This window comes from Oncorhynchus kisutch, linkage group LG30, assembly GCF_002021735.2.
Source record: "Oncorhynchus kisutch isolate 150728-3 linkage group LG30, Okis_V2, whole genome shotgun sequence".
In the NCBI taxonomy this organism is placed as follows: Eukaryota; Metazoa; Chordata; class Actinopteri; order Salmoniformes; family Salmonidae; genus Oncorhynchus; species Oncorhynchus kisutch.
Window position 1 is genome coordinate 13,630,379 of NC_034203.2, and position 27,735 is coordinate 13,658,113.

General features: G+C 40.5%; 1 protein-coding gene across 1 annotated transcript; it reads left to right on the forward strand.

Moving 5' to 3' along the window:
- The first annotated feature begins 23,219 nt into the window (after nt 1-23,219).
- Nucleotides 23,220-27,198, forward strand: LOC109875003 (tissue factor). Its single transcript, XM_020467122.2, has 6 exons — nt 23,220-23,511; nt 23,760-23,874; nt 25,168-25,361; nt 25,600-25,781; nt 26,149-26,317; nt 26,557-27,198. The coding sequence occupies exons 1-6, from the start codon at nt 23,439-23,441 to the stop codon at nt 26,706-26,708; spliced, it is 885 nt and encodes a 294-aa protein (XP_020322711.1). The 5' UTR covers nt 23,220-23,438; the 3' UTR covers nt 26,709-27,198.
- The last annotated feature ends 537 nt before the right edge of the window (nt 27,199-27,735 follow it).

Here is a 27,735-nt window from a genome sequence, read left to right on the forward strand (position 1 = left end):
CTTTTACGCCAAACATAACGTTTTGCATTGTTGCCAAAAAGTTCAATTTTGGTTTCATCTGACCAGAGCACCTTCTTCCACATGTTTGGTGTGTCTCCCAGGTGGCTTGTGGCAAACTTTAAGACACTTTTTATGGATATCTTTAAGAAATGGCTTTCTTCTTGCCACTCTTCCATAAAGGCCAGATTTGTGCAATATACGACTGATTGTTGTCCTATGGACAGAGTCTCCCACCTCAGCTGTAGATCTCTGCAGTTCATCCAGAGTGATCATGGGCCTCTTGGCTGCATCTCTGATCAGTCTTCTCCTTGTATGAGCTGAAAGTTTAGAGGGACAGCCAGGTCTTGGTAGATTTGCAGTGGTCTGATACTCCTTCCATTTCAATATTATCGCTTGCACAGTGCTCCTTGGGATGTTTAAAGCTTGGTAAATCTTTTTGTATCCAAATCCGGCTTTAAACTTCTTCACAACAGTATCTCGGACCTGCCTGGTGTGTTCCTTGTTCTTCATGATGCTCTCTGCGCTTTTAACGGACCTCTGAGACTATCACAGTGCAGGTGCATTTATACGGAGACTTGATTACACACAGGTGGTTTGTATTTATCATCATTAGTCATTTAGGTCAACATTGGATCATTCAGAGATCCTCACTGAACTTCTGGAGAGAGTTTGCTGCACTGAAAGTAAAGGGGCTGAATAATTTTGCACGCCCAATTTTTCAGTTTTTGATTTGTTAAAAAAGTTTGAAATATCCAATAAATGTCGTTCCACTTCATGATTGTGTCCCACTTGTTGTTGATTCTTCACAAAAAATACAGTTTTATATCTTTATGCTTGAAGCCTGAAATGTGGCAAAAGGTCACAAAGTTCAAGGGGGCCGAATACTTTCACAAGGCACTGTATATATAAACCATTTTGAATTCAGGCTGTAACAACAAAATGTGGAATAAGTCAAGGGTTATGAATACTTTCGGAAGGCACTGTATGTATGTTTCTTCTAATGAAAGGACTGAAAATTAAGAACTGGAAGGCACACATTGCATGGCCACATGAAGCTGAATACATTGCTCATTGTCTTTATGGTCTTTGGGCTTGTTCAGTATGTAGTCTGTGGTTAATGACCTTTTGTTTGTCTCTTCAACGTTATGTCAGCTGACAGCTCAGCCCTGTGGGTGGTTTCTCCCCAAGGATGTGCCGAGCTGGACGTTAGTTAACGGCCTTCCCTCTGGTAGTAAGGGGGGGGGGGGGGGGGGTGAATGGCTGTGAATGTGTGTTTACAACAATCTGATCCCCACCGTTCTTTTCTCCTCCTCTTCACTCACAAGTGGGAAGTGCAAAGTGCAGCCCAACCTATTCAAGATCAGAGCCCGCCAGGTCCTAAACCGACTGAGTGTTGATGTGATTAGGGAGCAGATTTAATCAATCAGCTCTAGGTCAGACATCAGAACATAACTTACAAAAGCAGACAAACGTGACTGGTGAGGATGTTTTGGGTATCTCCATAGTTTCCTATCATCTAAAATGGTTTGGTTGTTGTATTTATTTGTCAATGAAAACATATTCAAGTTCACTATACAATAATTTCATACAGTTGAAGTCGGAAGTTTACATACACTTAGGTTGGAGTCATTAAAACTTGTTTTTCAACCACTCCACAAATTTCTTGTTAACAAACTATAGTTTTAGCTAGTCGGTTAGGACATCTACTTTGTGCATGACAAGTAATTTTTCCAACAATTGTTTACAGACAGATTATTTCACTTACAATTAATTGTATCACAATTCCAGTGGGTCAGAAGTTTGCATACACTAAGTTGACTGTGCCTTTAAACAGCTTGGAAAATTCCAGAAAATGATGATAATTGACATCATTTGAGTCAATTGGGGGTGTACCTGTGGATGTATTTCAAGGCCTACCTTCAAACTCAGTGCTTCTTTGCTTGACATCATGGGAAAAATCCAAAGAAATCAGCCAAGACCTCCACAAGTCTGGTTCATCCTTGGGAGCAATTTCCAAACGCCTGAAGGTACCACGTTCATCTGTACAGACAACAGTACGCAAGTATAAAGACCATGGGACCACGCAGCTGTCATACCGCTCAGGAAGTTGAAGCATTCTGTCTCCTAGAGATTAAGGTACTTTGCTGCGAAAAGTGCAAATCAATCCCAGAACAACAGCAAAGGATCTTGTGAAGATGCTGGAGGAAACAGGTACAAAAGTATCTAGATCCACAGTAAAATGAGTCCTAAATCAGCATAACCTGAAAGGCCACTCGGCAAGGAAGAAGTCACCGCTCCAAAACCGCCATTAAAAAAAACAGACTACGGTTTGCCACTGCACATGGGGACAAAAGATACTTTTTGGAGAAATGTCCTCTTGCCTGATGAAACAAAAATAGAACTGTTTGGCCATAATGACCATCGTTATGTTTGGAGGGAAAAGGGGGAGGCTTGCAAGCCGAAGAATACCATCCCAACCGTGAAGCACAGGGGTGGCAGCATCATGTTGTAGGGGTGCTTTGCTGCAGGAGGGACTGGTGCACTTCACAAAATCGATGGCTTCATGAGGGAGGAAAATTGTCGATATATTGAAGCAACATCAAGACATTAGTCAGGAAGTTAAAGCTTAGTCGAAAATGGGTCTTCCAAATGGACAATGACCCCAAGCATACTTCTAAAGTTGTGGCAAAAATGGCTTAAGGACAACAAAGTCAAGGTATTGGAGTGACCATCACAAAGCCCTGACCTCAATCCCAAGGAAAATTTGAGGGCAGAACTGAAAAAGCGTGTGTGAGGAAGGAGGCCTACAAACCTGACTCAGTTACACCAGCTCTGTCAAGAGGAATGGGCCAAAATTCACCCAACTTATTGTGGGAAGCTTGTGGAAGGCTACCCAAAACATTTAACCCAAGTTAAACAATTTAAAAGGCAATGCTACCAAATACTAATTGATTGTATGTAAACTTCTGACCCACTGGGAATGTGATGAAAGAAATATCACATTCCCAGTGGGTCAGAAGTTTACATACAAAAGCTGAAATAAATTATTCTCTCTACTATTGTTCTGACATTTCACATTCTTAAAATTAAGTGGTGATCCTAACTGACCTAAGACATGGACTTTTTACTAGGATTAAATGTCAGGAATTGTGAAAAACTGAGTTTAAATGTATTTGGCTAAGGTGTATGTAAACTTCCGACTTCAACTGTAGGTAGCAATCCAGGTGTAGGTTGAGACAGTAGCATGGTTGCACACAAGCTGCATCACTGCATACTTTATACCGGATGTAAAGTTAGGGTTAAGTTACTTGTGCCATACATATTTTCATTTGAATGTACGGTATTGGGTCACTTGTCTTCTAATGAACATAGATCAAATTTACCCACTTAAATAATCCCCCTCAAGCACACACTTATGGAAAAAGTAATACCTTTTGCTGTTCGTCTTGCTTATCATAATCAGATTGAGTTTGTCATTTTTGTAAGATTTTGTAAGAATTGTCATATGAATAGACAAATAAAAATGTATAAAGCATATTGGAAAGTAAACTTCTGATTTTTGTCAATGAGGCCCTTTCTCTACTTCCCCAGAGTCAGATTAATTCATGGATACCATTTCTATGTCTGTGTCTAGTATGAAGGAATTTAGAGGTAGTTTTGTGAGCCAATGCCAACTAGCGTTAGCACAATGACAGGAAGTCTATGGGTATCGACTAGTATATTTTTGTTGAGAGGAAATATTTGCCCTCTGATGGTGACTGAATTATGTTAAAGAAAAGGTTGCCAAGCCTATGGATGAACTAGACTGATGTTGGTTCATTTCAGGGGTTAAGACTAATATGTCACCTTTCTGTCCAGGAACTTCGAGTGCATCTGCATGTCCTCCTCTCAGACCAGAGGCCTCTTCTCAAACAGTGGCTTATCATCCATCACCTCTTACACACAAACATGTAAGTAGGGTAACACTCCTAATAGTGTGTGTGTGTGTTTTAGGGGTGGGAGCAGCACGAGCCTCAAGTTCACAAGGAGAGCCCACCTGCAGTCGGCTGGCCAGGTGCCTAAACAGGATATGACATCACACAGGGAGAAAGAGATGGTGCCCTGTATGTGGTGGGTTTCTCTAGTGTCTCTAGTGTAGGCAGAGTTACTGTAAAATCACTATTTGACAACTGCTCATGTAAGAAAAAAAGGCCATCTACACTGAACAAAAATATAAATGCAACATATAAAGTGTTGGTACCATGTTTCATGAGCTAAGAAAACACACAACGCTTATTTCTCTCAAATGTTGTGCACAAATGTGTTTACATCCCTGTTAGTAAGCATTTCTCCTTTGCCAAGATAATCCATTGCAATTCAAGAAGCTGATTAAACAACATGATCATTAAACAGGTTCACCTTGTGCTGGGGACAATAAAAGGCCACTAAAATGTTCAGTTTTGTCACAGCACAATGCCACAGAGATCTCAAGTTTTGAGGGAGCGTGTAATTGGCATGGTGACTGCAGGAATGTCCAGAGCTGTTCCCAGAGAATTGAATGTTCAACATAATTTTAAAGAATTTGGCAGTATGTCTAATCGAGCTCACAACCGCAGACCATGTGTATGGCGTCATGTGGGCGAGCGATTTGCTGATGTCAATGTCGTGAACAGAGTGCTGATGGTGGCGGTGGGATTATGGTATGGGCAGGCATTAGCTATGGACAACAAACAATTGCATTTTATCGATGTCAGTTTGAATGCACAGAGATACTGTGACGAGATCCTGAGTCCCATTGACATGCTGTTGTGGTGCCTTTTCTTTTAAAGGCATCTTGTGACCAACCGACGTAAAATCCATAGATTAGGGCCTAATGATTTTTTTCACAATTGACTGATTTCCTTAAATGAACTGTAATGCCGTAAAATCTTTGAAATTCTTGCATGTTGCGTTTATATTTTTGATCAGTATTTCAATTTGCAAGATTGATTGATTATGTAAGTAGTGATGTCCTCTTACCCGTCAGGTAGGAAGTAGCAGTATGTTTTTGACCACTGACCGGGCCTCTTGTGTTGAGCAGCAGGTCATGGATACGATGGTAGGGAGGCGTTCACGGTGGGTCCTGGCGGTGCAGGAGGGCGTGGGGAACGGACAGGTCCTGCACACTTGACGGACAACTGCGCTCCACAGGCGGCCGGTGGCACCTTAATTGGGGAGGACGGGCTCATGGTAATGGTTGGAACAGAATTAATAGAATGCAATCGAACACATGGTCCAGTCCAGTCCAGCCCTTATTATGAGCCGTCCTCCCCTCAGCAGCCTCCTGTGCTACACTCAGTTTGGGTAACTCCACCGCATAGCACAGAGCCATGTGGAGCTGGAGGTGGACAGGGTTTGTTAGGAGAGTTTGTTGAAGGTGCAGTATTATGATTGTAGGGATGTCAGTGTACAATAGGCTACAGTGTACTACAGCGCTAGATTAGAATGTACAATAGGAGTGCCACACATGGGCAGGCCATACTTAGGGTGATCTCCAGCACTGGGTGTGTTAGAGGCCCTCTCTCCTCTCTTTCCAGGGACCTGCAGCTCTCCTCTATTGCCAGCCTGCCATGGAACAATTACACACGTCATCACTAGTAGCCTAGACGTAAATAGGCTATGTATAAATTATTAGCTATGTTTTTCACAGAGACACAAACTTCGGTCCTGCCTACGTTGGCTAGATAGCAAGCTGCAAGCCTACCAGTACAGTAGCTAGTTAGTTAGCGAGCCATTTGGCTTTAATTACTAGTTACATAAATCTAGTTATGTACACAGCCACTAAATTAACGTTCATTTAGCTGGCCAGATTACCATGATCAAGTCCCTCAACTTTCCCAGTCAACTTGTCAAGCCACAAACAGATGTGAACATTTGACCACAAACACTAAATACACTCACCTAAGAGGCTACGTTAACGTTAGCTAGATAACTGCACTCGATGTAAACCAAATCAAAAGCATCCAGTTCGACAGCCCTTTCCCAGTCAACCTTGAAAGTGCCCATTTTCGGAAATAACGAAAAAACTTAGATTTCTGTCAATTTGTTCTAACTCAATGGTTTCCCAAACTCAGTGCACGTTTTGGTTTTTGCCCAAGCACTACACAGCAGATTAAAATAAGCATCTAATCATCAAGCTTTAATAATGTAAATCAGCTGTGTAGTTTTAGGGCAAAAAACTAAACGTATACCCTTTGAGGGCCGAGTTTGGGAAACATTGTCCTAACTTGAAAAAACGGATAACGAGCAGTGACATGATGACCTGTTTAATGTAGGTCACAGTGGTTCCCAAGTCTTGTCCTCGAGTCTCCCGCCCCAACAGTACACATTTTTATTGTAGTCTTAGACAAGCACACCTGTCCAATAATCATTAGGCCCTCAATGAATTGAATCAGGTACGTTTGTCCAGGCTACAACAAAAATGTGTGCTGAAATTGGTATTCAGGGACCGGAGTTGGGAACCATAGGACATCAATTGTCCAGAAGGTACACAGACCTTAGTAAGGCTCAGAATGTGTCATGTGGAAAACATGTTGGCCTTAGTTATAGGTCATTGCAAGTACAGGTTACAATGGGGTTAATTTTTTAATCGTCAAGTCGAACAGTCAGGAAATTCTGTCTCGTGTTTTTCAAGGAATTCACAGAGCTTGAGAGATGATTCCCATGTCAGCCACAAGGGGGTGTTAGGGTGTAGAAGACGGGAGGTGAACTACAGATGGATTTGTTTTACTGTTGGAGAGAGATGAAGAGGGATGCGAGCAGAGCAGCAGGCCCAACCCTCACTATTACACCCTCCCAAGCCCCATCCTGCAACATAAGAGGTATGTATCAGATGCTCAACATTCTCTGCTCACACCTACGGGGATGGTCCGGGCCTAAACCACACAAAAACAACACTAGACACTATGGAACACAAAGCTTTTACTATCTCATCCTGGAATATACAAGGTCTGAGGTTATCTGCCTTTGGCCTAAAGAGCAGGAACCCAGACTTCATTAAATAAAATGGAAATACAGACATTGTAATCCTACAAGATACATGGTGTAATGGAGACAGACCCACTGGTTGCCCTCTAGGTTACAAAGAGCTGGTAGTCCCATCCACCAAACTACCAAGTGTGAAACAGGGAAGAGACTCAGGGGGTATGCTAGCTTGCTATAGAGCAGACCTAACCCACTCTATTAAATGAGTCAAAACAGGAACATTTTACATCTGGTTAGTTATTAACAAGGAAATGATCTCAACAGAGAAATGTCTCATGTGTGCTAATTATATCCCTGCAATAGAATCTTCATAATGTAACGATGACAGCTTCTCCATCCTAGAAGGGGTGATCAACAATTTCCAGGCCCAGGGATCAAAGCCAAAGGAACTGAATAATATTAAGAAATGCTATAGATAGAAGGAAAGTAGTGTGGAAATCAACCCAAAAACTATTAGGCAACAACTAATTCAATCCCTTCTAGACAATTTCCTGGACAAAATGTTAAACTGTAATAAACCTAAACGGTATATTTGACCTCTCAGCTTCCGTATCAAATCAAAAAAATTCAAGCAAACAAACCTAAGAAAATGAACAACAACGACAAATGGTTTGATGAAGAATGCTAAAACCTAAGAAAGAAATTGAGAAACGTATCCAATAACATTGAGACCCAGAAAACCTGAGCCTACGCCTTCACTATGTTGAATCACTAAAACAATACAGAAATACACTATGGGGGGGAAAAAAAGGAATCAGCTCAATGTAATTGAAGAATCCATAGAATCTAACTACTTCTGGGAAAATAGGAAAACTCTTTGTGCTGTTGTTTGTTTAGAGTTATCTATCCAAAAAGAAGGTGTATGGATAAACCACTTCTCCAATCTTTTTGGCTCTATAACAAAGAACAAGCAGCAAAAACATATACATGATCAAATACAAATCTTGGAATCAACTATTAAAGCCTACCAGAACCCATTGGATTCTCCAATTACATTGAACTACAGGACAAAATACAAAGCCTCCAACCCAAAAAGGCCTGTGGGGTTGATGGTATCCTAAATGAAATGATGGTATCCTAAATGAAAATATACAGACCACGAATTCCAATTGGCTATACTTAAACTCTTTAATATCATCCTCAGCTCTGGCATATTCCCCTATTTGTTACCAAAAACTGAACACCCCAATCCACAAAAGTGGAGACAAATTTGACCCCAATAACTAAAATGGGATATGAGTCAACAGCAACCTTGGGAAAGTCCTCTGCATTATCAATAACAGCAGACTCGTACATTTCCTCAGCGAAAACAATGTACTGAGCAAATATCAAATTGGCTTTTTACCAAATTATGGTATGACAGACCACGTATTCACCCTGCACACCCTAATTTACAAACACACAAACCAACTAGGCAGGTAGCCTCGTGGTTAGAGCATTAGGCCAGTAACCGAAAGGTTGCTGGATTGAATCCCCGAGCAGACAAGGTAAAAATATGATGTTTTGCCCCTGTTAACCCATTGTTCCCCGGTAGGCCGTCATTGTAAATAAGAATTTGTTGTTAACTGACTTGCCTAGTAAAATAAAAAGTATTCTCATGCTTTGTTGATTTAAAAACAGCCTGCTATACAAATTGATGGAAAGTGGTGTTGGGGGAAAAACATATGACATTATAAAATCCATGTACGCAAACAACAAGTGTGTGGTAAAAATTGACAAAAAACACACATTTCTTTCCACAAGGCCGGGGTTGAGACAGGGATGTAGTTTAAGCCCCACCCTCTTCAACATATATATTAACGAATTGGCGAGAGCACTAAAACAGTCTGCAGCTCCCAGCCTCACCCTACTAGAATCTGAAGTCAAATGTCTACTGTTTGCTGATGATCTGGTGCTTCTGTCACCAACCAAGGAGGGCCTACAGCAGCACCTAGATCTTCTGCACAGATTCTATCAGACCTGGGCCCTGACAGTAAATCTCAGAAAGACAAAAAAAATGATGTTCCAAAAAAGGTCCAGTTGCCAGGACCGTGAATACAAATTCCATCTAGACACTGTTGCCCTAGAGCACACAAATAACTATACATAACTCAGCCTAGAGCAGTTAAATTCTACAACCATATTTCGTTCAGATTACACAGACCCACAAAACAATATCCCATATATATTGAGAGAGAGAGAGTGTCACGTTCTGATCTTAGTTCCTTTGTTTTGTCTTTTGTTTTAGTGTGGTCAGGGTGTGAGTTGGGTGGGTTATCTATGTTAGTTTGTCTATGATTTTCTATTTCTGTGTTTGGCCTGGTATGGTTCTCAATCAGAGGCAGCTGTCAATTGTTGTCCCTGATTGAGAACCATATTTAGGTAGTCTGTTTTCCATTGTGTTTTGGTGGGTGGTTATTTTCTGTTTAGTGTTGTACCTTACAGGACTGTTCGTTGGTTGTTTATTGTTTTGTTTTCAGTGTTCATTAAAATATTTAAAATATGAACACTTACCACGCTGCACCTTGGTCCTCCTCTCCTTCCCCAGACGACAGGCGTTACAGAGAGAGAGAGAGGTGGGAAAGATGGAGTAGAGAGAGAATGGGAGAGAGGGATAGAGAGAATGGGATAGAGAGAGAGCTAGAGAGAATGGGAGAGAGAGCTAGAGAGAATGGGAGAGAGAGCTAGAGAGAATGGGAGAGAGAGCTAGAGAGAATGGGAGAGAGAGCTAGAGAGAATGGGAGAGAGAGCTAGAGAGAATGGGAGAGAGAGATAGAGAGAATGGGAGAGAGAGCTAGAGAGAATGGGAGAGAGAGCTAGAGAGAATGGGAGAGAGAGCTAGAGAGAATGGGAGAGAGAGCTAGAGAGAATGGGAGAGAGAGAGCTAGAGAGAATGGGGGAGAGAGAGCTAGAGAGAATGGGAGAGAATGGGAGAGAGAGCTAGAGAATGGGAGAGAATGGGAGAGAACTAGAGAGAGAGAATGGGAGAGAATGGGAGAGAGAGCTAGAGAGATAGAGAATGGGAGAGAATGGGAGAGAGAGCTAGAGAGATAGAGAATGGGAGAGAAAGCTAGAGAATGGGAGAGAACTAGAGAGAGAGAATGGGAGAGAAAGCTAGAGAGAGAGAGAGAATGGGAGAGAAAGCTAGAGAGAGAATGGGTGAGAGAGCTAAAGAGAGACAGATAATGGGGGAGAGAGCTAAAGAGAGATAATAGATAGAGGGAGGGAGAGAGATTCCAGTTTTATCGATACAATCCAACACATTAGTGTTAACTTTTCCCAAAATGCATGGTGATTTAATTACGATGGTCCATTGTGATGGTGATTTAGGGAGTCAATGATTTTTGACAAAATGTTCTATCCAAACCCACAGATCTCCAGAGGCCACTATTACAGCTGAATGCTAAACATTTTATAACAAATCATTCTCCAAAAAGGGGAATAACAATTACAGTGCCTTGTGAAAGTCTACACACCCCTTGTGCATTCTTCACATTTTACTGCCATGAAATGAAATCTAAAAACAGATTCAATTGGATTGGTTTTGCCTGTAGATCTACACAACCTACTCCACATTTTCAACGTGAACGAAAGCTCTCCGAAAAGGGGAATAACGTTATAACTGTCTGCATGTACTATACCCACAGCAACGTCTTTCTCTCGTTTCCTTTTTAAAAGAAACTGCAGCAATAATTTGAGTGTGTAGCGTCAATGTTAATTCAGAGATTGCATATCGTTCAAGATAACCTGACTTAACAACCGGTCTCAACATTATCTGAAGGATCTTTCAACACGCGAACTGGAGTGGAATAAAGTGCTAGTGGCAGTGAGTTTGTTTTTATCTCATTCTGTGGATTAAGGCGGGAGTTGTACCAAGCGGAGCTGGGCCGGGAGCTGTGGATGAAATCACTGCCAAGGGAACATGAAGACAACCCAGTGAGACTGTACAGAATTTACAGACCAGAACAGAGTTAGGCCCTGAAATGTTTCTTAGATAAGCAGACTGCACTGATGCCCACGCTTCAATAGCCATACAAGGATGTTCTCTCTCTCACACACATGCGCACACACACATACACTCACACACACAGGTAGTTGTGAGAATAATTGACCATTTGAGAAACATTGCTGAATAAGTATTTGGCTATGGTGCTCCTATACATATGCCAATAGGAGATTTTGAGAATGTGCCTGAAGGAAGCCCATATGAAAGTTTGGAACAAACCCTATCAAGATGGCGAGGAATGCACAGGATACAGCATTACTTGAACCTCTGATGCTCTCTAGAGCAGGGGTTTTCAAACTGGGGTCTAATTTTGTAAATATGTCTTGTCATGGATTTTTATTTAAAAAAGTGTCTTGTTGTTTTCATTACAGGGGCCATTTTGAATCGGACCAACCCAAAGCCTGCTGCCAAGTAGACTCTGGAGGTTTCGGCTCTCACAGCTGTTACCCTTTTGTTATGGAATGGCATAATGGGGAGCAGTTGTTATTACGTAAGGGACATCTGGGGTACACAGCAAGGGACATCATGTTGTTTGTTCCTATGCCAAGGGGATGGTTTAGTGTCTATTGTATGTTCAACTTCAACCTTAAAATACCATGTCTATGATCAAACACATGAAGCCTACTTATTAAAGTAGAGGTGAAAACACTTTGGCATGGGATCTCTAAACATGAACCTACACTACAATACATTACAAAAAGTCTATAAAAAAAGGATCTAATAATTTCTCAAGAACTTACACTTGACCAAAAATGTTCTCCCCCTGTGTGAGTAAGGTGTCTATTCATCTTGGCAAGAGGTTAGCACTGTTGAAAATGAACTCTGTCAGTGTTAGGACAGAGGGAGTGAACAGGAATGTGCTGTGCACATTAAAAAAAAGAAATACAGATTTGATTAGATAAGTGAGAAATAAAAGATTCATGGTCTCACTAGAAATGTGTGGTCACTTGAATTATGCTAGTGGGGGCCAGAACCATTGCTGCATGGCTTCACTAACTTTGTCTCTGCATGTCATATGTCTGGCAGGGAGCTAAATGAACCAATCTGTTGAAGATAGTCTAAAACATCCCGGGGCTATATGTCATATCCCATTCAGCAGAAACATTCCTACATACCAGAGGGTTAGGTTAGCCAGCCCTGTTGACAGGTCCAATTCCGAGTGTCCTCCAGGGCAGATAGCAGAGAGACACTGCTCAGGCTCACAGACTTAAACCCAAATTACACTAGCCACTTCCTGTTGTTTCACTTCAATAGACTTTTACAAGGTATGTGAGAGTGAAATTCCTAGGTCTGACGCTTTGCATATGGCTCAAGGAAAACACCAACAGTGGAAGACATACAGCAGCCACATGTCCCTAATACATTACAAATGATCTTAAAGTATTTGTATTTTACCAGGCAGGTCAATTAAGATAAGAACAAATTCTTATTTACAATGACGGCCTGAACATCTTTTTCTTTTATTCATTTTAAATGTTTTATACAAATGTTGGCAAAACTAACTATCCTGATCCCAATCTCAGTCTACAGATGTCATAATAGTTATTAATTAGCTTTATGTCTTCATCATCAGTATTTGAAGAGCTGAGTTATGCAACTGTTGGATTCTGGGGACGTTTAGTTGGGGGACTTATAAAGTACTAAATGTTGACTCTGGATCAGGATATGGAAATCGAACACGCCTGTAGGGAGTCTGGGATTTTTATGGATGGTAATTTCCCTCTCATAGGATGTTATGGTTACACAACGTACACCAAAACTACGGGGTACATTGGGGGGACAGGTCTCGTGGGGTGAATGGGGATGGGACAGTATGAGTTCTGAGTCTAAGAATGCCTTGAGAAATGTGTTCATGTGAACAGTTTTATCCAGCTGTACAGCATTGCTTGATTCAACTAATTTCAATGCTCACAGTGCTGTGAGAATGGTTGGCCTCAATTGAATGGTTTCATTGAAGACCCTATTGTATTCCGGTTTATGCAGAAAAGGATGGTTTCCACGACAAAATTAGTCCAGGATTAGAATGTCTTTAATCTGTCTGGGAAACTGTCCCAAGAGGCCTAAATGTCATGTTCAAAAATGTTGTGTATAGATGGCTATTTGGGTCACTAACTGGCAGGTTTACATGCATTCAGCGGGGTTGGAGTCATCTTGGGACACTGGGTTTTTAGAGTGAGCATCCTCTTACAAAGAGCATTACCTTTGTCCGACTGAAAATAACAATTTCATCCTGACATTTCTGTATTATGTATTATTTCTTGTTGAGTTTGGTCATTTAAAATAAATGCGTTGTCCATTGCTGTTTATAGAAACAGGGAAGTAAATCATTGTGAAATGTTTGTCAACTCATTTTTCAAGAACCTGATGGAACCACTGACTAGAAACGTGTTGAAGAAATCATAATTGGTCAGAACTTCATGATCAACCTGGTTGGTCATTGGCCTGAATTAAAATAAACCAGTATACAGGTAGCAGATAGCCTAGCGGTTAGGAGCAAATCACCCAGCCGACTAGGTGAAAAATCTGTCTGTGCCCTTGAGCAAGAAACTTAACCTTAATTGCGCCTGTACAGTGCCTTCGGAAAGTATTCCGATCCATTGCCTTTTTCCACATTTTGGTACATTACGGCCTTATTCTATAATTGATTAAATTGCCGCCCCCCCCCCCCACAATCTAAACACAATACCCCATAATGACAAAGCAAAAACAGATTAAGAAATGCTTGCGAATTTATAAAAATACAAAACTGAAATAGCACATTTACATAAGTATGCAGACCCTTTACTTAGTGCTTTGTTGGACACCTTTGGCTGTGATCTCTTGCGTCTTCTTGGGTATGACCCTAGCAGCTTGCCATGCTTTTATTTGGGGAGTTTCTCCCATTCTTCTCTGCAGATCCTCTCAAGCTCTGTCAGGTTGGATGGGAAGCATTGCTGCACAGCTATTTTCAGGTCTCTTCAGAGATGTTCGATCTGGTTCAAGTCCGGGCTCCATCTGGGCCACTCTAGGACATTCAGATTCTTTTCCCGAAGTCACTCCTGCGTTGTCTTGGCTGTGTGCTTAGGGTTGCTGTGCTGTTGGAAGGTGATCCTTTGCCCCAGTCTGAGGTCCTGAGTGCTCTGGAGCAGGTTTTCATCAAGGATCTTTGTACTTTGCTCCGTTCATATTTGCCTCAATTCTGAGTGGTCTCTCAGTCCCTGCCACTGCAAAACATCCCCACCACCATGAGTCACTGTAGGGAGGGTGCCAGGTTTCCTCCAGATGTGATGCTTGGCATTCAGGCCAAATAGTTCAATCTTGGTTTCATCAGATCAGACCAGAGAATCTTGTTTCTCATGGTCTGAGAGTCTTTAGGTGCCTTTGGGCAAACTCCAAGTGGGCTGTCTTGTGCCTTTTACTGAGGAGTGGCTTCGGTCTGGTCACTCTACCATGAAGGCCTGATTGATGGAGTGCTGCAGAGATGGTTGTCCTTTTGGAAGGTTCTCCCATCTCCACGGAGGAACTCTAGAGCTCTGTCAGAGTGACCATTGGGTTCTTGTTCACCTCCCTGACCAGGCCCTTCTCCCCAGACTGCTCAGTATGGCCCGAGCGGCCAGCTCTAGGAAGAGTCTTGGTGCTTCCAAACTTCTCCCATTTAAGAATGATGGAGGCCACCGTGTTCTTGGGGACCTTCAATGTTGCAGAAATGTTTTGGTACCCTTCCCCAGATCTATGGCTCGACACAGTCCTGTTTCGGAGCTCTACGGACAATTCCTTAGACCTCATGGCTTTGTGTTTTCTCTGACATGCACTGTCAACTGTGGGACCTTATATAGACAGATGTGTGCCTTTCCAAATCATGTCCAATCAATTGAATTTACCACAGGTGGACTCCAATCAAGTTGTAGAAACGTCTTAAGGATGATCAATGGAAACAGGATGCTCCTGAACTCAATTGCGAGTCTCATAGCAAAGGGTCTGAATACCTATGTAAATTAGGTATTTCTGTTTGTTGTTTTTTTTTATACATTTGCAAAAATTCTTAACCTGTTTTTGCTTTGTAGTTATGGGGTATTGTGTGTAGGTTGCTGAGGAATTGTTTTTAATGAATCTATTTTTAGAATAAGGCGGTAACGTAACAGAATGTGGGAAAAGTGAAGGGGTCTGAATACTTTCCGAAGGCACTGCAAATCGCTCTGTATCAGAGCGTCTGCAAAATGACTAAAATGTAATACATTTCCCTTTCTGCTTGTTTCCCTCCCTGCTTGCTGCTTGTTGTGAATTCAGTCTATGCCCATAAAATGAGCACCATGCCCTGCACAGAATGTGCTCGCTAGGACGATGAGGCAACCCACTGGGCACACCACATAATTTCAACATGAATAATTGTGTATTATTTGGTTAGGACGTTGATCAATGATATGACAACCTATATTCACCCACTCAACAACACAGCCTAAAGTTTGTTGAATGTCTAATGTGTCACCACTTTGCTTTCTAAAAGCACAACCAAACCATGTCTGATTTTTTGGTTTAGCTGTCACCCAAATGTCTATCCCTGCTCTTTCAATCCTTTAAAAGCACAGCAAAGTTCAAATGTGAATACAATGTCAGGTATTTTGTTTATTGTAGAAAATGTGAATATGTTATCTCTGTACTTAATCTGAAAATAGAACCAAATGACCTGGATTGCAGTTGAGATGACATTAAAAGTACATGGTACTAGTGATCAATGCCATTCGAGATTCTTCACAGATTATTAGAGCAATTGTGAAGATCTCCACAGACCTGCCATGACCAATGCATGCTACCTTGAACATGCAGGCGATATGATTACATAAGAAGAAATGTATAATGTAGTTACAGTAACCTCAATGTGACCATGAATGCGTTTCTCATTTTAATGTTACATTAGTTTGTAAGATAACTTTTTTTTACTGTATTACAAAATACATTTGAAATGTGTTTGGTTGACAAGGATATGTATTGTAGCGTATACATCAGGAAGCATAATAATAAACTGATACAGCTGAACAAATATGAGCCGCATACTAAACATGAGAGTTAACAATACTAGCTAATGACAAACTACTGAGGGCTAAATAAAGGGAGAATAGGGTGATGATGAAGTCCAGGTGTGCGTAACAATGGGGAGCAGGTGTGCGCAATGATGTTTGACAGGTGTGCATAATGTGGGTTGCCAGGACTGGTGATTAGTAGGCCGGCGACCTCAGTCGGAAGTTTACATACACTTAGGTTGGAGTCATTAAAACTAGTTTTTCAACCACTCCACAAATTTCTTGTTAACAAACTATAGTTTTGGCAAGTCAGTTAGGACATCTACTTTGTGCATGACACAAGTAATTTTTCCAACAATTGTTTACAGACAGATTATTTCACTTATAATTCGCTGTATCACAATTCCACTAGGTCAGAAGTTTACATACACTAAGTTGACTGTGCCTTTAAACAGCTTGGAAAATTCCAGAAAATGATGTCATGGCTTTAGAAGCTTCTGATAGGCTAATTGACATTATTTGAGTCAATTGGAGGTGTAGCTGTGGATGTATTTCAAGGCTTACCTTCAAACTCAGTGCCTCTTTGCTTGACATAATGGGAAAATCAAAAGAAATCAGCCAAGACCTCAGAAAAAAATTGTAGACCACAAGTCTGGTTCATCCTTGGGAGCAATTGCCAAACGCCTGAAGGTAACACGTTCATCTGTACAAACAATAGTACGCAAGTATAAACACCATGGGACCACGCAGCTGACATACCGCTCAGGAAGGAGACGTGTTCTGTCTCCTAGAGATGAAAAGTGCAAATCAATCCCAGAACAACAGCAAAGGACCTTGTGAAGATGCTGGAGGAAACAGGTACAAAAGTACCTGTACCTGTACCTGTAAGCCATATCGACATAACCTGAAAGGCTACTCGGCAAGGAAGAAGCCACTGCTCCAAAACCGCCATAAAAAAGCCAGACTACAGTTTGCAACTGCACATGGGGATAAAGATCGTACTTTTTGGAGAAATGTCCTCTGGTCTGATGAAACAAAAATAGAACTGTTTGGCCATAATGGCCATCGTTATGTTTGGAGGAAAAGGGGGGAGACTTGCAAGCCGAAGAACACCATCCCAACCGTGAAGCACGGGGGTGGCAGCATCATGTTGTCGGAGTGCTTCACAAAATAGATGGCATCATGAGGCAGGAAAATTATGTGGATATATTGAAGCAACATTTCAAGACATCAGTCAGGGGGTTAAAGCTTTTTCGCAAATGGGTCTTCCAAATGGACAACGACCCCAAGCATACTTATAAAGTTGTGGCAAAATGGCTTAAGGACAACAAAGTCAAGGTATTGGAGTGACCATCACAAAGCCCATAGAAAATGTGTGGGCAGAACTGAAAAAGAGTGTGCGAACATGGAGGCCTACAAACCTGACTCAGTTACACCAGCTCTGTCAGGAGGAATGGCCCAAAATTCACCCAATTTATTGTGGGAAGCTTGTGCTTTATTATTCTGACGTTTCACATTCTTAGATAAAGTGGTGATCCTAACTGACCTAAGACAGAATTTAGGATTAAATGTCAGGAATTGTGAAAAACTGAGTTTAAATGTATTTGGCTAAGGTGTATGTAAACCTCCGACTTCAACTGTATCTACTGCTTGGATAATTCCATGTGAGCAACTGGTTTAATCCCATTCTTTAATTTACATTTTTGGTTGAGTTGGAGACATGAATCCAACATGTCATTTTTTAACTTGTCGACTTTTTATTTTTTATTGTAGTTCAAAAGTGACATTGAATTGTATTTGGTTGTCAAATCAACAAAATATCAACATTTGAAGTAGATTTATTTTATTTTGGATAGTTCCATCTATTACACTGACTTAGTCTGGCTTTAATTCCAGTTTGTCTACAAATTAATAATTGATATGTTGGATTCATGTCGCCATCTCAACTAAAAATCTAAGATAAAGAATAGGACTACATCAAATCAAACTTTATTTAAAGTGCATTTAAAGTTTGATTGGATTTGATTTAGTCTTATTCTTTAACTTAGATTTTTAGTTGAGATGGAGACATTAATCTAACGTATCAATATATAGAATTAATCACCCCCTAAAACCTGTAAACTCAGGAGTTGTTTTCTTCACATTCAGTATGTTTTACTAGTTTACAGATTTTATTACATTTCTGCAACAAAATGTACCATATACGTCAGAGGGAGAAAGGGGGTCTCCGTTACTAGTCTCTTTCTTTTTCTAAGCACTCGCTTCCTCTTTTTGTGCTTATGTCATCATGATTTTTAAAAAATGTAAGTTGCTTTGAGGACTGTAGTGTGCTTCCTATATGATAATGGGCTATTGTGAAAGGACACCATATGTTTCTTTATGCTTGTTCCTATAGGAGTATGCCCAATAAATAAGAATGTAAAAACTGATGTAGAAATAAAAGATGTAGCCCCACCATCCACCAAACTCACCCAGCTCCGACTCAGTGATCACAACGGACAAGGACAGCTCCATTGTTCATCTGTCATCTCACTTTGATATTCATATTGTTCATCTGTCATCCAGCTTGACTCTTTAACAGCATCTGGGCACTGAGCCCATGGGTGGAGGTGCCATGGCCCTTCACATCTGTCTGTGAGTCGTCTGAGGAATGGCTGTGTGCCAAGTCTAGGCGCCATTAAACTACTGTAGCGTACAGAGCAGATTAAGGTTAGGTTTGTCATGGTAGTAGGAGACAGACGACCTGAAGCGTTAGACATGTTACTCAGCCCTCAGGAATAGTTTCACAGGCAGTCTATTAATAACCATTTATGCTCCGAAGAGAATGAGTCAGTTAATGTTCAAGAGGTCAACCCGTGTGGTTAGTCTGTAGACTCAACAGTCCGTAACAACTTAAGTACATTGAAAATACAGTGATGAGAAGGAGTGGGACGGAGTGAGAATGATTGGGCCTATCGAAACAGAGACTGAAGTTATGAAAGGATTTCAAAATGATAGAGAAACAGAGAGATTAACAAAGCAAGCGACAGGCAATTGGACTCATGCCACATGTGGAATTTGAAACCCCCAAAGGCTCATGGGACAGCTGTGAAAATAAATCTTCACATGAAGTGGAATTTGGGGGAGAATATATATCAGATATTTTTCTATTCGACCACAGAGACAAGTTAGGTAACTGGGGTGGAAATTAGGGAAGATTGTGGCTTGTGGAAGGATTTAACAAATTCTGTGACATTCACAATACGCTGTAATCCAATTATCACTGGTCCATATAAAATGATCATCTGTTACATTAGAATAAACGTACACATGTAATATTAAAGAAACATGAATCCCATTGAATAAACATGAGTGTAATGTATGTACTGTGCAGTGTTTATATTTCATGTGGTATTAGCATAGTTTCTATATGGCAAGTATAGAGGTTATTGTGGTTTTGGCAGGCTTTTCCCCCTTCTCTGATCACCTCCTTCCTTATTTTACACTTGAAATGTTTGGTCATTTTGCAGAAGCTCTTGTCCAGAGCAACTTACAGTAGTAGCGAGTGCATGCATTTTCTTACTGGTCCCCCGCGAGGAATCAAACCCACAACCCTGGTGTTGCAAGTGCCATGCTCAACCAACTGAACCAACCTTCCTTCCTGTCTGTCTGTAGACATAGACATTTCAAATGAAGACAGATAGGAACCTTGGGCAATGTTGGCAAGACTTGTTGAAGGGATTAGAGAGATTGAACAACCGTGAAAAGAACCAGACTCATAAGGGGATGCCCATTCTATGGCTGGCATATGGCATGATTGCATCACAGTCTAATTGGGTTGCTGGGAATTTTTTTAAAGCATAAAGCTCAGTTGCTCACATCGGGTGGTGGGTATATTACTTTTCATGTAATAGTGCAATGGAAATCTACCTGATTACTTTACGAAAGGACTCAGTCATGCCATGACTTCTGCGCCAGTGACAAACCTAGGGTAAATGACTTCCTGAGTGGATTCTAGTCAGCACAACGGATATTGGGGAAATTAAAGTTTCATTTAATGACAACATCTTAGCCCTAGATACACAAACGATTACATTACCCAAAGTTTTAGCCGGACCAATAATCAACATTGACTAAAAATTAGCCGTCACATCCCCCAAGTCCTCTCTTCACTATAACACATCTGTACTGATGTCATCTCTTCTCCTGCTTATGGAAGTCATCACTGAATGGTTTGTTCGACGGATTAATAGAGGAGGTACTGCTTACATGACATGTTACAGCACTGTTGAACTATTCACGTTGCCTACACCCCGGGAGCTAAAATGTTTCATCCACACACTTTGCCTTTTAAGAAGTCATAGGCCACCAGACCCAAACCTTATCAAGCTGAGAGAGATTGGCAGGGCCACACATAGATCCAAAATAGAAACTGTTTATTTAATCATTGTCTATTTGACCACGATCGCAAACTTCCCAAACTGTATGCATATATTGTTTTAGGAACTCAGTCGGGCTTCAACCTACTCTTAAAAGTTGTAGTGGAAGAATGCAATTTTAAAATTGGGTAGTGCATCATCAATTTTCCTCTTGTCATTGCAGACCTCAGAGAGCTATTTATAACTTGTCAGAAATGTCCAGATCAACTAGTCCATGTCAGTTTTTTGTCATCGACAGTACTTGTGCCCACAGAAATAGACGCGGCACTCGGGCACCCCTTCCCATCCCCAATGAAAAAGTTTGGGAACCACTGAGACTACACCTCTGATTGCATTGCATTTCATTGCAGTCATTTGTTATGAGGGTTCATTCAGTGACAACTGTTCTGCAGATTCTGATCATAACCATTAACTGTCTTAGCTTATGGTCAATGCAAATATTTGATTATTTTCACATACTCCATACTCTGAATCTTCAACATTTGGGAGTGATCCTTGTTTTAGCTCACCATGACCACCAATTCATTTCCACAAGAAGATGTATTACTCAGCAGGCCAGGCCAGCCAGAAGGAGAGGAGGGTGTGGTGGAGTACTAATCATTTGGCATAAAGTCCATTGCTGAGTGATCAAACTGTTCTCTCAAACAAACGTGATACTGGGTCCCATGCTTGTCAACTGTCTTAAAACTGCTATGCCTAAATCAAATCCTTTATTGAACCAAATGCAGGAATCCCTGAGGGAAATATGAAATGGACCCACACTGGAGACATCCAGTAAAATGAAAAACAGTGCTCTTTTGTGTCCATAATTATATTCAACAGGAAACCTCCCTTAACGAACAGGGGAGGGTTGCGAAAAGGTTGTACCGAGGAAAGCTAATACTAAAAGTCTCCAGCCGGAGACACGTGTTCGTTCCCTGACCACCACACTACCGGTCGGACAATCCTCCATGAGTTGCGCATGCATTTGGAGATGAGAATGGGAAATCCCAGTTTTAGATATGAGTTGATGTCAGTGTAGTGATGTGTAGCTAATTATCATTGTTAACATGTTATTAATGCATTATAACACCTTGACTAACACAATAAGTGTTTTCATTTAAAAGGATTGTAAATAAACTGTCTGTCCAATGTTTTGTTGAGATTCATTTTGGATTACCTCTGCGCAGAAAGCAAGGTGGGGTTGCAAAGCTACAAAATAATTATTTATTTGACACATTGCACAGTTAGATCAGTAATGCTGATGGAAGTCAAGCACTGAATGTAACCATTACAATTCTTATTTCAAAGGTCATTAGTCAAAGGTTGAAGGTCAATAGTAGCTCAGACCATATAAACCATTCAATGAAATGGCTGATTGAAGTGGAGTAAGTATAATCTGTTAGCGCTATCTGGTATGCTTGGGACGTCCCTACCCTAAAAACCCTAACTTTAACCCCTGCACTTACCCCAATCATAAACCTTACCTAACCATAACCATTTAAAATTTGAACTTCAATGGGGTGTTGTCCGAGTTGGGACGTCCCAAAGATCCCATTTAGACTTTTCCAAATAGAATTGTTCGAAACGGGTCCTCATCAAGACTGGTCTAATTGGAGTAAAGCGAAATGTCTTCCTCAGTCTTCCAGAAAATCATTTTTCAACTCCTACTGTTTTTACACAAGAGATTATGATGTCATATTTCAGTCGGGGGAGAGGGGCTGCCTGGGAAAGTAATTATGGATGGAAAAAAGACATGGAAACTTTGAGGAGCTACTTTTCATCCTTAAAGGGTCACGTAAACCCATCCAGGGAACGTTTGAGAATTATATTGTATTTTCAAATGTACCACAAATTATAATATATGATGTAATATCGTATTCAGCATATTAGTGAAATAACAATGATGGCATGGCAGAATTGGGAGTAATCAACAATAAATGATCCATTATAAATATTATGGTATGTGTAAATATACCCACCATTCATTCTCTCAATATGATTTGAGGGATTGATCCGATTGGATATTCTCCAAGTCCAAAAATCAAACATAAATTAAAAAGATATCTAAATGTATAATTGCTGTGGTTTGTCATAGATTGGTAAATAATAGCCCTATCAATCAAATCAATGCTAGAAGCTATACATAGTCTGTAGGGTGTGTGTCAATGCAGGCACACCAGTGTCTCAGTCCATCTTTTCACTTAAAGCTAATTCACCATGCTGAATTTCGAGCTTATCCACTCACTCTCTCAGGCACTAAATCACCCCTTATGGCAACATACGAAGAAATATGTCACAGGTTGGGTACTTGTACACTTAATTGAAGCTTGTAGCCTTAATTTATGTTAATTTATGTTCGAAATAATTAATTAATTTAGTGTGGACAGGACTTTTTTTATACTGCCAAATTGCTTCTGATTGAGGTTATGCTCAGAAATAATAACATTCCATTCAACACATTTTTTCACAACACATTTTGCAAGTGCTTTCCATGAAAACAAATATTTCTTTATATAATAATTTAGAATATATATATATAATGCATAATGGTCATTTACATTTTATATAACATTGAAACTAACCATTCTAGTTATTTAAAGAACGCAAAATACAGCTTCAAAAGATGACTCCCAACAAATCCAGACATTGACTCAAATTTCCATGAGCTTCAATGTCTCCATTCCCGCCGCCGCTACAACGTTGCCATGGCAAGCCACAGGTATAGTTGCTTGTCCATCATCCGGTTAACCATATATGGACAATAAGCGCTTCCAAGCATGCTCAACCAGTGACAAATCGCAATGCTCTTGCAGAAATTGTAAGGGAGGTGGAGCTATTGTTGAATGAGTCATTCAACATGACAGACCACTCGCGAATTCAGTGCGATATAAACGTGGGGCACCAGCAGCACTGTGCAGTTATCTGACAAACTTTGATGACTTCTTAGACGAACAGCAGCTACACGCGTTTCACCTGGGGGTGGAAAAAAAAAATCTATGTTCACAATTCGCATTCGATAGTAAAGAGGCTACCGTAACAATTTGGATTATCATAATGGAGGATGTAAGGACTTTCCTTCACTTCGGAGTTTTACTCTCATCGGTACTATTCACAATTGGAGCAGCTGGTAAATTTGACCGTTTTGATAATCAGAATTTGATAATTACTCAGCCCTGCGACTCAGAGTAAAAATTGTAAAATATGTGCATTTAAATCCATAGCTGTAGGCTATAGATCCTATTTCATCTTTAGGCTAAAGCCTACTTCGTGGATGATATCTTTGTTTTCCGCTTTGTCAATGTACTGTAGTACATCTACATTGTGCAGAACAGATAACTAACTAATCCTTGCTTTTTTTCCCCTCCTGGGTTACAGGTGAAGATTATTTCCCTGAGGCAATGGATGTTCAGTGGGTGTCCAATAACTTCAAGACTATTCTAACATGGGGCCCTGAGCCTACCAACTACACATACACTGTTGAATTTTCTAGGTAAGTAGACAACATCATATCGCTGCATTCTCACTATGCACTGTTCATCATCACATCACTATTGCTACAACAACAACAAAAACATCCCGTCAGCACAATCAAATGGACCACGTTCTGGGTGAATACTTTACTATATGTCAACAGAATGCCAACTAAAAACTGAGTGTACAACCTACGGTGTCCTCCGTAGTTATTGGGGCATGAAGCATTTTTCTTCGTCTTTTGGATCTATACTCCAAGTTTGGATTTGAAATCAAACAATTACTATGTCGTTAAAGTATAGATTCTCAGCTTTTATTTGAGGGTGTGTGTGTGTACATATTGGTTCCACCAATTAGAAATGACAACACTCTTTACACATAGTCACCACCATTTTAGGGGACCAAAAGTATTGGGACAAATTCACTTGTGTGTAATAGAACGTTTAGTATTTGGTCTCATATTCATAGAACGCAATGACTACATCATGCTTAGGACTACACCTTTGTTGAATCCATTTGCAGTTTGTAGAAATGAATGGTAAATAATGTATCGTGTCATTTTTGGAGTCACTTATTGTAAATAAGAATTTAATGTTTCTAAACAGTTCTACAGATAATCCTGAATGAATCGTGAATAATGAGTGAGAAGGTTAGACACACAGATCATACACCCAAGACATGCAAACCTCTCATTGCAATAACAGGGGAGGTTAGCGTTCTCAATCATCATTACTCACGGTTCATTCAGGATTACCCATAATAATGGTAGCATCCACATAATGTAGAAGTGTTTAGAAAACGTATTCTATTCTTATTCACAATAAAAGTGACCCCAAAATGACAATACATTCATTTCTATTGGGCACAAAATAATCTGAAACAACTAAAACAAACAGCAAATGCAGCCAACAAATATGTACACAAGTCACAAGCTTGATGTAGTTATTGCATGCTATGAATATGGGACCAAATACTTAACTTTTTACCACTTTAAGTGAATTTGTCCCAATAATTTGGTCCCCTAAAATGGGGCAGGGAGGGTTCTATGTATAAAAGGTGTTGTAATATCTACAAAAATACCCTAAAATAAAATCTGATAATCTATAGTTTAACCTCATAGTAATTGTTTGATTTCAAATCTAAACCTTTTGAGTATAGAGTCAAAATAAGGAAAAAAATGCTTCAACATCCCAATAATTAGAGGGAACTGTATACCTAACACCCAACTACACACTACCACTTCGTTCATTTGAAGTGAATGACAGAAAAGCGCAGTTCAAGGACTCTGACTGATGGACTGTGTTTTGTTCAGGGTTGGTAAGGACAGACAAAGGAACCCTCACTGCATCCGGAGCTCGAGGACAGAGTGTGACCTCACCAACGAGCTGCGGAACCTGCAGGAGACCTACTCTGCCGACATCCTATCAGAACCCCTACCCGGTGTTACCTCTGACCTTGTGGAGTTCCCCTACACCCGAGCCGAGAGGTTCAGCCCTTACAAACACAGTGAGTGTCATCACATTATTAATCTGCCCTAAATTGCATTGTCATATAGTAACATTTCTTCTAGGTCCTTCATTATTTACATTGTATAACACAATAACAATAATGGCATTATAGCATTATTATAGTAGAAAGGTTAATTTCGCTGGTTATACATTTTTTGGGATCAAATACTTGATTGCTGTGTTAGTAACGGTATTCAAATTAAGGCTATGGTGCCTAACTTGCATCCTCTTCTCAGCTAAAATAGGAGGACCCGCTTTCAAGATTGTGCAGAGCGAAGACAAGACCAAGATGACGCTCCACATCCAGGACCCTCTCACTCCCCTCTACAAAGATGACCAGCTGTTAACGATCAGAGACATCTTCAAGAGCGACCTGAAATACAGAGTCATATACAACAAAGCTGGGAGCACAGGAAAGGTGAATTGAACAGTCATGGACATACATTTATTGTAAATGCTTTTGAGACAATACCGGTCATGGGAGGACTGGCCATAGAGCAGTTCCGGCAAATACCAGATCGGCTGGTCCATTTCTACCCCAGTGGGCAGGTTTAAATTGAGTGGTTTGCCCAAAATTACAATTATATGGCTAATAATGGGGGGCTTGTAGAAAAAAATAATTGCCGTTGTGGGGGCCTGGACGGAAGGAATTGGCCAGTATGTTAGAAATGCCAAAGCCAATTTTTGGTCCCCAGTCCGTCCCGGATACCTGTCGATTCCCTCCAATGACAACCCAAATAGTGTGTGACTTGAAATAATACTCAACTGTAAACTCCTGTCCACAGAAAGAGAAGATGTCAGACCTGAGAGATGTCGAGCTGACCAATCTGGATAAAGGACAGAGCTACTGCGTCATAGTGGCAGCCTATATCCCCTCTCGTTCTGCACAGAAGAGACTGGGAGATTGGAGCAAGGCGCAGTGCTCACCCAGAGAGAACAAGACCATCTTTGAGGGTAAGTGACCCCACAATGCAATACACATGTGTTAGAGGTGAGGTGGAGGGAATTGAAGAAGGGTGAAATTCAGTGGATTCAATTAAATGTGTAGTGGATTGAGGAACTACAACAAATATGGTTGATAAAGAAATTGCAATGTGGGCAAGTTAGAATAGTCATTTTTACTGTCGGCAACAATGCATAGTAACTTCAAGAACTTCAATTAAATGATCATGTTAAATTCTTTCTTTCCTCAGAATTCAGCTTTGGTGTGATCTCAGGTGCCATTGGCATCATGCTGGCTATATTCATCATCCTCATCACTCTCACTGTGGTGTGTTGCAAACGCTGCTGCTGCAAAAAGACCAAAACTGTGGACAAGGATAACCTGCAGATGAGTCCAGTGTAAAGGTGTGTGTGTGATGGTGCTACTTGACCAACCCTTTGAGGGAGGAAGCTGTGCTCCCAATAATCTAGCACAAATACATCAAAACACTGGAAAATGTGAAATGTTAGTGTTGTCTTTTTAAATGTCATTATGAGCTGGTTCTTTTAAATGGCTAGATATATTTTTTTACATTACTTATTTATATGTTGAACAAGTACATTTGATTAATTGTTGAGAAATACATGTTATATTTGCCACTATGTATATAAGAAAAATGTAAATCGTATTTATTTCAATCAATGTTTTATGTTAAATGTGTATTGGTGCATGTCTCTAAGAATTGTCTTATATGTTGATGATGTGTAGTTCATGTTGACTAGGATTCGTCCATGTGCTGTTGAAACATGACTTTGGTACTTTTGGATGAGAGGAAGGTTAGTAGGAAAAGTATTACTTGTGATGACTTTTGTGCATTCTAGTACTTTTTATAATTAAATTCAGATGTATTCAATTCTCATTTGTCTTTCATGTAACAATATCCATGTGAGGGAACTTTGACAACAGTGCCATCTGGTTTGCCTTTAAAATGATCTATCATACTTATATCAGTTTCAAACATGATTTGAGACAAGAGGAAAGGCTTTTCATAGAGTGATTGATTGTAGCTCAATGTCTGCTTGTCAGCTTATGACCCAGTAAGCCATGTGGAATAGCTCGGCAAAGGGGTAACGCCACAATCACATTGGCAACACAGTGCCAGAGACCTCCGATACATGCCCTGGAGCTGGTCCAAGTCATGGGTGTAGCTCATTCTAAAAGGTGACCTACGCTCCTTCATCCAAATGGACTTAAATGCCCCCCTAACTTAGTCCTTGCCAGAAGCCTTCAGGGGGATTAGCTTTCAATTTCCCAACTGTTTCAAGATCAGTGTGGATAAAGGATATAAGAAGAGGAAGCCATTTTAGACTATTGGGATGCACAAACTATGCTCTGATATAACAGAACGACAACGAGCAATCTGTAGAACAGAAGACAGAGGACCTTGAAA

Coding starts and splice junctions, on each gene's coding strand:
- LOC109875003 (XM_020467122.2), top strand. CDS start 23,439: ATGGAGGATGTAAGGACTTTCCTTCACTTCGGAGTTTTACTCTCATCG. Junction 23,875..25,167: donor TACACTGTTGAATTTTCTAG/GTAAGTAGACAA, acceptor TGTTTTGTTCAG/GGTTGGTAAGGACAGACAAA. Junction 26,318..26,556: donor GAACAAGACCATCTTTGAGG/GTAAGTGACCCC, acceptor TTCTTTCCTCAG/AATTCAGCTTTGGTGTGATC.